We start from the raw sequence: 13,143 nt of genomic DNA, 5'->3' as shown, positions 1-13,143 counted from the left end.
TGCTCTGGGCCTCATGCCACTCGCCTGTGGTGTCTGCCTGTAAAAGATGTCACCCAGAGGCTGGCGGAGGGGATGTTTTTCCCCCGTTCTCATCATTTCCAGAAGACTAGAAGGGGTGGCCTTTCCCACAGGGGCAGCCTGGACGATGTGGCAGCCGGGCCTCACCCTGGCAGGGTTGTGCGTGACCCCCGAGTGGGGGAAGGAAGACTGTTGCCATGGAGGCCTGTGTGAGGCAAATTCCTCCAGGGTGAAGTGGGAGATATTTATACCCAGGGTCAGGCAGAGAGCCGGCCAGCGGCCGAGGGCAGGAGAGCTGGGATATTACACGGACCCAGCAAGGCCGTGGTGTGCGGACAGGTGGGCCCTTGGGTGGGTCCTGGCTGCATCGGCCCTCATCCTTCACCCCTCACCCCTCATCTCGTGTATCTGTCTCTTTATCTGGGTGGGGCGAGCCATCCTGCTCTTCCCATAGGGTAGGTGTGGGGCACCTGGGGCCTGCTGTGGGGAGGCCCAGGCCTGTGGGAGACCCCTGTGGACTGTGTGTGTCTCACCCCTGCCCTTGCTGTGTGTCGTATGACCCCCACTGTGACTTGTTGTGGTGACAGTGTGTCCGCATGAAGCAGGGGGTGCCCCTGTTTCTCCCAGTGGCCAAGCTGGATGATGGATACTTTTGGAATCAAACCCCTGGACTCTGATTTAACCCCTTGGGTTCAAGCCGGAATGGTGGGGGGAACGAGGGAACACATTTCTTGACCCTTGGTATCCCCCAGGACAATGGCGCCTCTCTACCACATCTTGGTTCTCTGTGTGGGTTTTCTCACCATGGCCAACGCAGGTGAGTCTAGGGTACATAGCCCACCTCAGCCCCAAGGGAGGCAAGGGGTGAGGGAAGCCCTTCAAGAGAACCAAGTTGGAGACTCCAACTTAAATGAGTCAGTTGGGGTACCAGGAAATTGGGGGTTTCACATGGGGCCCACTCACAAGCTAGTATTTGGGGTAGAGGAGCAGATGCAAGGTCAGGCGAAGGTGGACGGTGGGATGGAGGCCCACTTCCCTCAGATGACAGAATCATTGACAACACGGGGTAAGACAGGATTTGGGGGCAGTTAGGTGCCCCCTGCCCCACCCAGGACAGTGCAGGTGAGGCAGCTAAGACCCAGACAGGGTGGGGAGTCTGCTCAGGGCCCAACAGTCGCCAGACTCTCAGCCCAGGGGAGTAAAGCCCCCAGAAGTTCTCTTTATGCCCTTCCCTGTCCAGAGTCCCAGGAAGCATCCAACCCCTGACTTCTTTCTCTTTCCAGAAGCTCCACAGGAACACGACCCATTCACCTATGGTGAGGCAGGAAGAGGTGTCTATCCGTGGGAGGTGGGAGGGCGCCTGGCCTGGGTTTGCCCATCCTGTCCTCATTACTCCTCTTCTCTTTCTCCATCTCTCTTTCTGACTCAGTGTTTCTCTCTCTCTCTCTCTCTCTCTCTCTCTCTCGTCTCTCAGATCGCTGACTCCTTGTTTTGATCTCCCCTTGTCTGTCTCTCTGTGCGTCTGTCTACTTGATCCCTCTGTGTCTCTCTGAGTCTCCTTCTCCTTTAACCTCTCAGTATCTTATGGCTCATTCTCTGCTCTGCCTCCCTTTCTCCCCTCTCTGTTCCCCTCATCCTCTCCACCATCCTTCACTACTTCCTTGTTTCCTCTCTCCTCCCTGCCCTGCCCACCTCCTCCCTTTCCTTCCCACCCTCTTCTCTCCCTGATCCCTCTCCTCCTTCCTCCCTTATCTTCTTCTTCCCCTGACTGATCTCCTCTACCCCCTCTTCCTCCCTGGTCCTCCTTGCCCCCTCCTCCCCATTCTGCCCCTCTCCTATCCTCCCCCCTCCCCTCCCTGCCCTCACTCTCCTCCCTGCCGCCCACAGACTACCAGTCCCTGCGGATCGGAGGCCTCATCATCGCAGGGATCCTCTTCATCCTGGGTATTCTCATCGTCCTGAGTGAGTACCCCCACCCCGCTACCTCCAGCCCCCGCCCCGCGCCGTCTCCGCCTCTCGCCCCGCCCCCCGCCCCGCCCCTAGCCTGCCCCGGCCCGCCCTGTCGACGCCCCTAGCCTGCCCCGCCCCCGCCCCGCCCCTGTCCCCCACGGCTCCGCCCCTCGCGAGCAAGAGCCGGCGCACGAGCGCCACTCGGTGCCCGCCTAGAGCTGAATCTCAGCCTCGTCCTCCTCCTACCCCCACCCACAGGCAGAAGGTGCCGGTGCAAATTCAACCAGCAGCAGAGGTAAGACGCCCCTCCGGGCTCTCACTCACCTACTTTCGCTCTAGAGGGGCGCAGGGGGTGAGGCGGGGAGTCCACCCGCCCCGCAGCCAGAGACCCTTCAGCAACTATGTATTAAGCACCTACTACGTTCCAAGCCCCAAGCCAGGCCCTGGGGACCAAATGGTGAATAGATAAACTGCCCTCCCTGCCTGGCTGAGCTCCCAGCCCCGTGGGGGCGGCGGCCGTGGGTTCCAACAGCCCCACAAATATAAAATCACAAAGCGTGATAAGTGCTGTGAGAGAAAGAGCCACGGCGAAATGAGATCACCGCACTTGGCGGCCCAGTTTAGCTCAGCGTCCTGTTCCTAGCTCTTTGATTCATCTTTAAATAAAAATTTAAAGCAGTGTATGAATACCTTCTCCATGTTAAAACAATTATAGACATGCTTTTAAATAATAGCTAATATTTAGTCCCAAGTGCCAGATACTGTTTTATTGTGTATTATCTTATTTACTCCTCACACCCCTTGTATGAGGTCGGTGCTGTTGTTAACCTCATTTTACTGATGAGGAAACCGAGGCACAGGGAGGTGAAGTCACTTGCCCAACATCACTCAACTACGAGATGAGGGTTCTGGGTTTCTAGCCTAGGCTGTCTCCAGGCCGGCTGCCCTCAAGTCCTTCGGCCACCCCTCCCCCACCAGCTTCCAGGCTCTTCCCCAACCCTCCGGGAGGCACTTGGAGCACCTCCTGCCACAAGCTTAAACCGCTCCTGGGTGCGCCCGATTTTCTGGCGGACCCCGCGCCTGCTCCTCGCCCATCTCTGGCCCTCAGTACAGGGGGTCTGTGAAATGAGGGCTGCACAGGGGCATTCATGGGGGCGGCTGCCTCTCTCCTTTTTCATCCCTAATTCTTTCTGCCAGGACTGGGGAACCTGATGAAGAGGAGGGAACTTTCCGCAGCTCCATCCGCCGTGAGTTTGGGGAGACTTCGGGTGTTTGGGGGTGAGGGCAGGTTCCAAGAACCCCTTTCCTGGCCCGGACTGGGGGCGCGGAGTGAGGGGCTTGATCTGAAACCTGAGGTCCGGGAGTTCCCCTGCTGCTCCCCGCTCCGCAGGAGCTGGGGTGCCCCTCCTGACACCCGAACTCTCTGTGTTCCCCCTCAGGTCTGTCCACCCGCAGGCGGTAGAGACACCTGGTGTGATGGAACCCAGCCAGGTCCTGCAGCTCGGGCTAGGCTGGGGGATGGGGGGAGGAGAAGGGGGCAAAGGGTGGGGTGGGATGGCTGGGGGGCTCTCTGGCCTCTCACCTCTTTCACCCCCACAGGATTCTCCTGGCTCCTGATGCCTCCCACCCACCACTGAGCGCCCACCGCCACCTGGACTGCCCTTTCCCCCAGCCCTGCCCCCACAGACTCCTCTCTGCCGCCCAGACTCCAATAAAACGTGCTTTTCTCTCCTGACAGCGCTTTGTGGATCTGTCAGTCCCTCTGCGCGAAAGCCAGGGCGCCCCCTTGGCCCCGGCAGGGGGCGCCCCCACCCTTGGGGAAGGGGCGGGGACGTCGGCAGTGGGCGGGGGCGGGGGCGGGGGTGGCCGGGACGGGGGCGGGCTCTCCGGGCCCCCATTGGCTACGGCCCCCCCCACACGAGGGCTCCCCCCATCTCCCCCCGACATCAGTCCGTCCCGCTTCCAGCTGCTGCAGCCGCGCCTTCACCGCCTCGGCATCCAGCCGCCCCCTGCTCCGGCCCGGCATGGCGACCCCGACCCAGGCCCCCACAAAGGGTGAGCGTCGCCTGGGGAGAGGGCGCGCGGGTGGGGAGGGAGGCTCCGGGATCTTAGAGCTTCGGGGAGAGGATCTAGGGAGATTCCAGTATTGAAAAGGAAGGGGAATGGGGAAGGGGATGTCTGTTCCTTCCATGGGCGGAGGCCCCTGCAGTGCACCCCTTGGCGCCCCTCCAGGCCTCTTGGACACCCCCTCCCGGTGGTGTCGTTCCTGTGCGGGACCCGCGGTTGGAGAGCGGCAGTCCCGGGAGAAAGGATGCGCGGACCGGTAGCTATGGCAACCGGGCGGCTGGTCCTGCACAGCGGCCGTAGTGGACACGAAGAGATGGGCTTCGAGGATGGGAACGGGTGGATCTGCGACCACAGGGGCTCTCTCAAATTTCAGGGTCTCCGAGGTGGGCAAAGGGAGGGGGGTGATATCCCTCTCTTTTCCAGCGCTGGCTCCTATGGTGGGTGTCTTCAGAAATCCCTGACAGGCAGTTTCCCTGGGAAGGAGGGAGAAGGACGGAAAGACGGGGGGAGAGAGCTGGAGGAAGTGAGAGAGAGATGGAAAGAGGCAGAAAAGAGAGGGAGATGGAAAGGAATGTGAAAAATTGACTGAGAGCCTGAAAGAGAGAGAGACAGAGAGCAAGAGACAGGAGACCCAGAATCAGAGACACAGAGGGAGACCCGGGGAGAAGACAGATATGAGGCTGAAAGAGATTGAGAGTCAAGGGGAAGGTGGAGAGCAACAGGAAGAGATGCAGAGAAAGAGAAAATCAGAGACAAAGAGACAGAGAGGCATAGAGAAAGACATAGAGGAGGAGGAGAGAGAGAGAGACCCACAGCGCGGGAGAGAGAGAGCAGGAGGAGCAGCATGGGGTGGGGCCGAGCCACTGCAGTGAGCCCCCCTTGGGCAGGAATGGATGGCAGTACCCTCCTTCCCAGCCCACATGCAGGGGTGTTGTCTGGTCCAAGAGGTGCACTCAGGTGTGCACACAGATGTCCCTCCTTCACCCCCATTGAGCCACACGGCAATTTACATTTCACACCCCTTAACCCAGTTATGCACCCACTTAAACTCTCACTGCCCCCTAACAGCCCCTTTCTCGAGCCTGCCTCTGCAGAGGAACAAGGGGAAGAATGCTCTAATGGGGGTGGGTGTGGGGTTTCCAACACAGAGAGCAGGGCCAGAGGGGATAGGCCGGCGGTGCTGAGGAGCCCCTGGTGGTGAAGGGAACCCCAGTTCCACTCCAATCTCTCCTTCCCTGCCCCCTTTCCTGGCAGGCAGGGGCTGCTGCACTGAGCCATATCTGCAGAATTTGAAGCAGGGCGGAGGGGGGGGCTGCAGAGGCTGGAAGCCACCCTAGGGAGAGGGGGCAGGGCTGAGCCAGCGGGCCTGGCGGGAGCCCAGGGCTTCTTTTCGCAGAGATGGTGGTTAACAGGATCGATGGCAGCAGACGGGCAGAGGTGGGAGGACAGACGCCTCAGCCCCACCTCATCCCCCTTTTCCCCAGTCACAGCAGAAGAGGGGACCGCACTCTCCCACCTTGTCGGAAAGCAGGAGGGAGAGATGGGGGCCAACAGAAAGAGGATGCAGGAACACAACCGGGCCTGGGTCCCTATCCTTGAGAAGGACCCTTGGCTTGGCCAGAAGCCAGCCCTGTGGGGGCAACAATGGGAGGTACAAAGGGAGCAGAGGGAGCCAAGATTGGCCTCAGAATTAGACACCTAACCCCCAGGACCCTGCCCAGCCTAGGGTGCCCAGACCCATTACCTCTCTTCACCTCTTAAGATGCCCCAGTTGCCATAGCAACCACCTCCTTCCTGATGTCTCCCTGGCAACTGGCCAGGAGTGGTGCACATTTCTTCTCTTGCCTCCTGGCTCCACCCTTAGCCCAGACTCGCCCTGAGGAACCAGATTCCTGGGGCAGCAGGGACCAGAAGAGGGACTTCTGCATAGAGCCCCGGGGCACCCAGGGTGGAACCAAAGAGGATTCTGGAGTAGGTGCTCACCCAGTGGGCTCCTGATGGTTTGGGAAGGCAGGCTGTTTGGATACACAGGAGACAAAGTAGGATAATCCGACCACTCCACCTCTGATGCAGCCTACTGGGGGCTCTCATTCATTCACTCACTCACTCACTCACTCACTCATTTATTCATTTTTTCTTTCATTCATTCTAGAAAACTTCTTCGAAAGACTTTTATAAATGTCAGGATTAATGGCAGAGGAGTCAAACAAATTTCCTCCCCATCTGGTGGGGGAGCTAGGACAGCACATATGACTCTAAAATAATGTTTCCCCATCTTGACGCTTTCGAGTATGATTTTTGCCCTGTCCAGATGTTCCCCACACTCAACTTTAGTATTTTTCCTTTAAAGGATTAGCTTTTTAAAAAACTTAATTAGCTTCATTTTATATCACCATCACAAATGGAAAATCCAGACTTCTTTTTTTGCCTTAAAGGCAAGTATAAACATGATCTTAAACAGGTGACTCCACATTTCTGGGGCTCAGTGTCCTTTGCAGAAGGAGGATGAAGACAGCACCTGTATCAGGGAGCGGCTGTGTAGATGAAGTGTGTTAACACCTGTGAAGGGCTTAGAACAGAACCCGCATGGAGTCAGTATTACCAAATGCTGGTTAGAGAAATATATAAAGGAGAAAACCAAATAATGCCAGAAAATTCTACAGAGATATCTGCCTGCTGAAGGCTGTGAGCCCAAGGACTGTGATCTCGCAGGAAAAGAGGGAGCTTAGCAAGGTGGAAGGTGTTAAAGACACCTCCCCACCTACCTAAGACTTTCCTCCTTGAAAAGTGGACAGGGAACTGAGAAGCTCGAACTTATCCATTGTGAGAAACGGTGCTATTCCAAGTCTCGCTTAGGTGCCACCTGTATCAGTCAGTTTAGGCTAGAGTGTGCCGCGGTAACAAATTGTATCAAAAATCTCAGTGGCTTCTGACAACCCAGCTTGAATTCTCACTCACATGATCCGCCATCACAGGTCAACTGGGGGTCTCTGCTCACCAAAGAAAACGTCATGTCATCAGGCCAACGGCAAAAGGGAGGTGTTGTAAGAACACTTAAATGCCCCACTCATAGTTCATTGGCCAGAATTAGTCACATGGTCTCCCCCAACTTCAAGGCAGCTGCCATCCTTCCCTGAGCCTGGAGAACACTAATGACAGTGCCTGGCATTGCCCTGACATTCCTGGTTCCCCTCAGCTAGTGGTGCACACTGCAGAATTTGGCTGTAGACAAGACAGAATGTACTGAGAGCTGTCAGGAATGAGGGAGCCCTCGGGATGGGCTTCTTGAATGGGAAGCATGGTCTGAGCTCTCCTGAAGGGGAATACGGTTTGGGACAAGGAGGTGGGGAATGGGGAAAAGTAAACACACACACACACACACACACACACACACAAACACACACATCTTATCCACACATCAACATTTCTGAAATTGGGGTGAGTCTTCTAATGGATGGGTAGGTTTTGTATGGTAGAGTTCCATACCTATTCATGCATATATAGACACACTGAGAAAGCTATTATGAAATCAATTTTGAATCTTAAAATTGATGATGTCTTGGAAATAAGTCATGAAGTATATATTATATGCAACGTAGGGTATATTATAGGACAACTCCGCTGCATTGGATTCAGTGGCAGGAGCGAATGGATGAGAATAATAGCCACAGTGCCCTACTTTTTTGGGAGCTGTCAGATGACTGAGAAGTTTTAGGGAGTATTCAGGGGAAGCTGATACACTCAACAGTTTACCAGTGGGATTGGAGTCTGTTAACCCCAGCATCGTATGCAAATGGGAGTGTGTATGTGTTTTTCAGGAAATGAGTCCATAGCTTGCCTCAGACTTCCACAGGAGGCTAGTTCCAAAACTGCCGTGTACAGTTCAGTAGGTTGTGCACTGAACAAGGGAAGGTACTGACTAATGGTGTGAGTGGGGGCTGGAATCCAGCCTATGCTCCACTCTTCAAGCCTTGTGTCCTGCCATGCATGAGGCTGTATCATTCAGATCAAGGAGCGTCTTTATCTGATTTCTCCCCAGAAAGCATTGGGCCAGTGGCCCCATCTGGAGTCTCAAAAATGTTAAGAAACCCAATGTTGAAATTTTTTTTCCCTCTCTCTCTTTTCCTGCCTTCCTTGCCACAGTTCCTCAGGAACCTGACCCATTTTACTATGGTGAGTGGCAGATTCTGATGAGGGTACCCTGGGGCTGGATAGAGGGGTGGTGGCAGGTCCCCACAGGTTATTGTTGAAGCAGCTTCAGCCCTGGCAACATGATACCTGCTGGGCCACTGGCCGTGAGACCATGCAGATTCAGTTTACATCAGCTGGGCTCGTAGAGGGCAGAATTGGATTTGGGGGTGGGGGTATCGTCTTTGAACCTCCTTCAGGCTTCACCAGGACTCTGGGCTGGTACACCGTGGTCATCAGAGAAGCATACAACTCTGAGGCCAGGCTGCCTGGACTTGATTCCTGACTTATCCACTCACTAACTGTGTGGCCTTGAGCAAGCAACTTTTCCTCTCTGGGCTCTTCTGTAGATAAGGGATAGTATTAGTTTCTGCCTATTAGGCTTGTGGGAAAGATTTAGTTGGGTGATGCCATTAAATCATCCCCACAGCACTGAAGCTTAAAGAAATTGCCCCCAGGTCTAGAAGACCTGGCCCGTGTTTCCTCTCTAAACACCCCGTGCCCTCCTCCTTTGCTCATTCATACTGTTCCTCCAATATGCCAAAGTCTTTCCCACCCCAGGGCATTTGCATGTGCCATTCCTTCTGCCAGGAATACTCCTCGTCTAGCTGTCCACACAGCTGACTAAGGCTCCTTTTCCTTCTTCAGGGCTCAGATCAGATATTGACTGCTCTGCTAGGAGAGGCCCTTGCTGACTTTCTGCCAACAGGGACCCCAGACACATCTAGTCATCGTCACATGGCCCAGATGTTTCATTTTATCTTGTTCCATGCTTTATCACAGTATGAAAGCCAATCCCCTGAGGCAGAGGCCTGGACACTGCTGGTACAGAGTGGGCGTTCCATAAATTCATATTTCAATAAATACAATTGGCCCTTGAACAACATGGGGATTAGGGGTGCTGACCCCCCCACACAGTTGAAAATCCACATATAACTTTTGACTCCCCCCAAACTCAACACTAATAGCCTACTGTTGACTGGATGCTTTACTGATGACATAGTCAATTAACACATGTTTTATTTTAATATTGTATATTATGTGTGTTATGTACTGTATTCTGGCAATGAAGGAAACTAGAGAAAAAAATGTTATTAAGAAAATAATAAGGAAGAGGGTCGTGCGACTCTTGATTTCAGGGTCGTGAGTTCAAGCCCCAGGTTGGGTGTAGATCTTACCAAAAAAATCATAAGGAAGAGAAACTACATTTACAGTGCTATACTATATTTATTGAAAAAAGCATCTGCATCTAAGGGGACTTGCGTGTTGTTCAAGGATCAACTGTATTTACTGTGGCATATTAGACAAGAATGCTTCTTATGAGGGAAAATACAGGAAAGAATGAGATTGTGAAGTGTTGAGGAAAGGATGGAAAATTCTAAGTAGACAAGGTTTCAGAGATGGTTTCACTGACATTTGAATAAAGCCCAGAAATTTGTAAGGAAAGAATATTGGCAGGGGGAGTTTTCAGGCAGAGGGCACAGCAAATGCAAAGGCCCTCAGGTAGGACCATACCTGATCTGCTCCAGGAATGGCAGAGAGACCAGTATGCCTGGGGTAGGGGACTGAGGAAGAAAGTGGAGTGGGGTGAGGTCTGAGAAGGAGCAGGGACCAGGTGATGCAGGGCTGGGTGGGCTGTGGTGAGGACTGAGGCTTTTCCTTGGAATGCAATGGAAGCCAGGGTGGGGTGGGGAGCTCCAAGCTTGGTGACCCTGATCTGATTTTGGCATTAGCAGGATCCCTGTCACTGGGGTGTGGGGAGACCACAGAGCAGGTTGCTTGCTGTGATAGTTCAGACAGGCGACAGTGGTGGGCAGGACCACGGGGGAGGCAGTAAAAGGAGGGGTGATGTGTATCTATGATGCGGAGGGTGGTTTTGTGTGGATACAAAGCATCTAGAGAAGGGGGGAGGGTAAAGAGGTCAAGGGAGCTCCCAAGCTCCTGCTCTCCATCCTCACCCTAGCCCCCTGGGGGAGCCCCCAGCATGGCCCGCAGCATCCCTGGACTCCGGGCCCCTGGCTGGGCAGCCTCGAAGCCAAGTCGAGGCTCCAGGGAGGGCTGAGGTGCTGCCCACGTTGATGTCCGCCATTGTCTCCCCCAGACTACGACACTGTGCAGACGGTGGGCATGACTCTGGCCACCATATTGTTCCTGTTGGGCATCCTCATCATCATCAGTAAGTGTGACCCTTTCCTGGGCTCCAAAGCCCCTCAAAGAGGGCCACATTGGGGTCCCTGGGCGCCTATAGTTTCCCTGCTGGCTTTTGTCCAGACCCTCATGTCCTGTCTCGTTGTGTCTGTCTGTCTCCTAACAGGCAAGAAGGTGAAGTGCAGGAAGGCGGACTCCAGGTCTGAGAGGTCTGGCAGCAGTGGGGAGAGAGGGGAGAGGGGTGGGAGCAGCCTGGGGTGCAGGGGTACTTCCCTCACAGAAGGGCCCCAGGGGCCCCCCACATCTTTCCCAGAAAGCCTGTGGCTATTGGATTTCTTGACGCTTTTCTCTCTGGTCTTTGCTTCCACAGCCCAACATGCAAATCCTGTAAGTCGGAGCTTCCCTCCTCAGGTGAGGGTGAGGAGGGGTGTGGTTCTGGGAGGAGGAGAGATGGGGGCAGGAAGGGGAAGGGGAGCTGCACTGGATGTCCCCGAGAAGGAGAATGATGCCACCAGTGAATGGCCTGGGGAACTTCGGTAGGAGCCGAGACCCCGCAGATGGAAGAGGTTAACCCACGGACAGTCAGTGGCATGTGGGAAATGTCCCAAAGAGTCCACTGAAGCCTCCCAGGAAAGATGTGAGCAGCTCCGGGAAAGCAAGGCTGAACTAATTCCCCAGGGGAGAAAGCCACGAGTCTGTGAAGAGAGGGGGGCCACAGCCTGACTGGGGGCAGAGCTGAGCTCCAGCAGGCAGGAAGACGGGACGTTTTCCAGACCTTATTGCTCAGGTGGGAAGACTGAGGAGGAAATGATCAAGAAAAAGGAAGGAGAACAGGACGCCTGGCTGGCTCAGTCAGTGGAGCATGACTCTTGACCTCAGGGTTGTGAGTCTGAGCCCCACGTTGGGGGTAGAGATTACTCAAAAAAAAAAAAAAGAAAAGAAAAGAAAAGAAAAAAGAAAGAAAAAGGAAGGAGAGAAGGAAGAGGAGGGGGAAGGAAAGAAGGGGGAGGGAGGAAAGGAGGGAAGGGTTTTTGAATAATTGTATCAAAATAACAAAAGGAGAGGCGCATAGAATACAGATTTTAAAAACTGATTTTGGAGAAGAGAATACAGGGGTGTAAGGAGCATGAGGTTGGAAAGTACAAGAAAAAGATAAAGAGTGAAGAGGGTGGAGGGTGTGTGGGGGGGTGGAGGGTGGAGAGGGAGTATAGGAGATGAAGGGGGTGGAAGTGTTGGGGGGGTGGGGGGGCCATGGAGGGGGTGGCAGGTGTGGAGGGAGTAAGGGGTGAGAAGGAGGGGGTGGGGGGCCATGGAGGGGGTGGGAGGCATGGAGGGGTGAGGGGTATGAGGGGGTGGATGTGTGAGGGAGTAAGGGGTGTGGGAATGTGAGGGGGTGGGGAGAGAAGGGGTGCAGGTGGGTGGCAGGGGTGAAGGAAGATGGACAGAGATTAGGATGTAGGAGGGAATAAGTTATAGATGAAAGTTGTGACTCCTTGGGGGTGTTAATTCAAATCATGTAAAAATATCTTGACCTGTTTTTAATGGAACTGCGTCCTTTCCGGGGACTTCTAAAAATCAGAAATGGGAATCTCTCTGCCTCTCATATAAAGGTCTTAGAACTAAAAAGTGGGCCTTGGGGTACTCAATGCTTGGGGGGATTTGGTGTAGAATTTTATGTGTTTTGTTTCATGTTCTTTTCATGAGATTTAAAAACCCTAATGGGGGTTTATGGATGACTTTGTGGATGACTGGGGTCAGGCTAGCACCTGGGGCAAGGTCTCAGAATATGCCCCAGACTATGACCCACTCCAGTTGAGTGATGGTCCCCCGTGGGTAGGAAACAGGGGAATTTCGACTGTGTCCAAATATTGGGGAGACAGGGTGTGGGACTGGAATGGGGGTGTAGGAGGAGTTTGGGGACATAGGAGGGGATGGAGACTCCCTTTCTGGCAGGGGGCCAGGTGTCTCCAGGCTCCTCACAATCATGTTCCCCTCCATGACAGCGTTCTGCAAGGCAGGACAAAAGCCACACTGGTGTCCCTAAACAGATCAGGGTGTGGGGAGGCAAGACATTCCCCAGGGTTAGCTCAAGGGTGACAGTCCCTGGGGGTCTGGCTTACCTGGGAGGATGGGGGGGGAGCACTGGCTAACCACAGCTCTCTGACGCTCTCTCTGTCTCTCTCTCTTTCTCTCCACCTGCCCCCTGGTCTGCAGCCCCTGGAGGTGGCGGCGTGTAAAACCAGCCCTGGGCACCTCCACTTCTGTCCCTGCCTGAGTGCAGAAGCCTGAGGACCGGGTGGAGGCGGTGGGGACCCCAGCCTTGCGCCGGGGAGCGCTCCCCCGAATGAGCCGCCCCACCCACCCGAGGCTGGTGCCGCTGCACCCCGCTGCCCCTCCCCAGGCCTTGGCAATGACGACCCCCCAAAGAGCCCGTCTACATCCCGGATCCAGGGACTCAGGCCTTCAGCTCCTGGGGTCCGGGAGTCCAGCCCCAGCCCCCCAGAATCCCCACGTACTGCTCCCCTGCACCTCCCTCTCTCCCCTCCGAAGATCGGTTTCCCTGCACCCTTGGAGTCTCTGTCTTCAGCTTAATAAATGTGCATTTGGTTTTTTCCCCTGTTCTGTCTGTGAGTTCTCATCTGTGGGGACAAAATGGGGGAGAGGGCAAAACTGAACCTTGGGGGAGCTCTCTCCCATCCCGACTTGCCCCCCTCCTTTTTCCTCCCCTCCCCCAGCGCCCCAGTGGCCTCCCTCTGTCTCAGAGACCTGAGA

At 54.9% G+C, this 13,143-nt stretch overlaps 2 protein-coding genes across 2 annotated transcripts; both read left to right on the top strand.

Annotated features, from left to right (window-relative positions):
- The first annotated feature begins 130 nt into the window (after nt 1-130).
- FXYD1 (FXYD domain containing ion transport regulator 1) lies at nt 131-3,703 on the top strand. The gene is made up of 8 exons (XM_040632896.1): nt 131-357; nt 771-835; nt 1,302-1,334; nt 1,906-1,980; nt 2,227-2,263; nt 3,166-3,215; nt 3,408-3,459; nt 3,568-3,703. The coding sequence occupies exons 1-7, from the start codon at nt 146-148 to the stop codon at nt 3,428-3,430; spliced, it is 495 nt and encodes a 164-aa protein (XP_040488830.1). The 5' UTR covers nt 131-145; the 3' UTR covers nt 3,431-3,459; nt 3,568-3,703.
- FXYD7 (FXYD domain containing ion transport regulator 7) lies at nt 3,630-12,983 on the top strand. The gene is made up of 7 exons (XM_040632902.1): nt 3,630-3,720; nt 3,935-4,023; nt 8,179-8,208; nt 10,325-10,399; nt 10,538-10,580; nt 10,742-10,782; nt 12,586-12,983. The coding sequence occupies exons 2-7, from the start codon at nt 3,993-3,995 to the stop codon at nt 12,606-12,608; spliced, it is 243 nt and encodes an 80-aa protein (XP_040488836.1). The 5' UTR covers nt 3,630-3,720; nt 3,935-3,992; the 3' UTR covers nt 12,609-12,983.
- The last annotated feature ends 160 nt before the right edge of the window (nt 12,984-13,143 follow it).

This window comes from Ursus maritimus, unplaced genomic scaffold, assembly GCF_017311325.1.
Source record: "Ursus maritimus isolate PB19 unplaced genomic scaffold, ASM1731132v1 scaffold_19, whole genome shotgun sequence".
NCBI lineage: Eukaryota > Metazoa > Chordata > Mammalia > Carnivora > Ursidae > Ursus > Ursus maritimus.
This window is presented reverse-complemented; position numbering and strand designations above follow the sequence as displayed.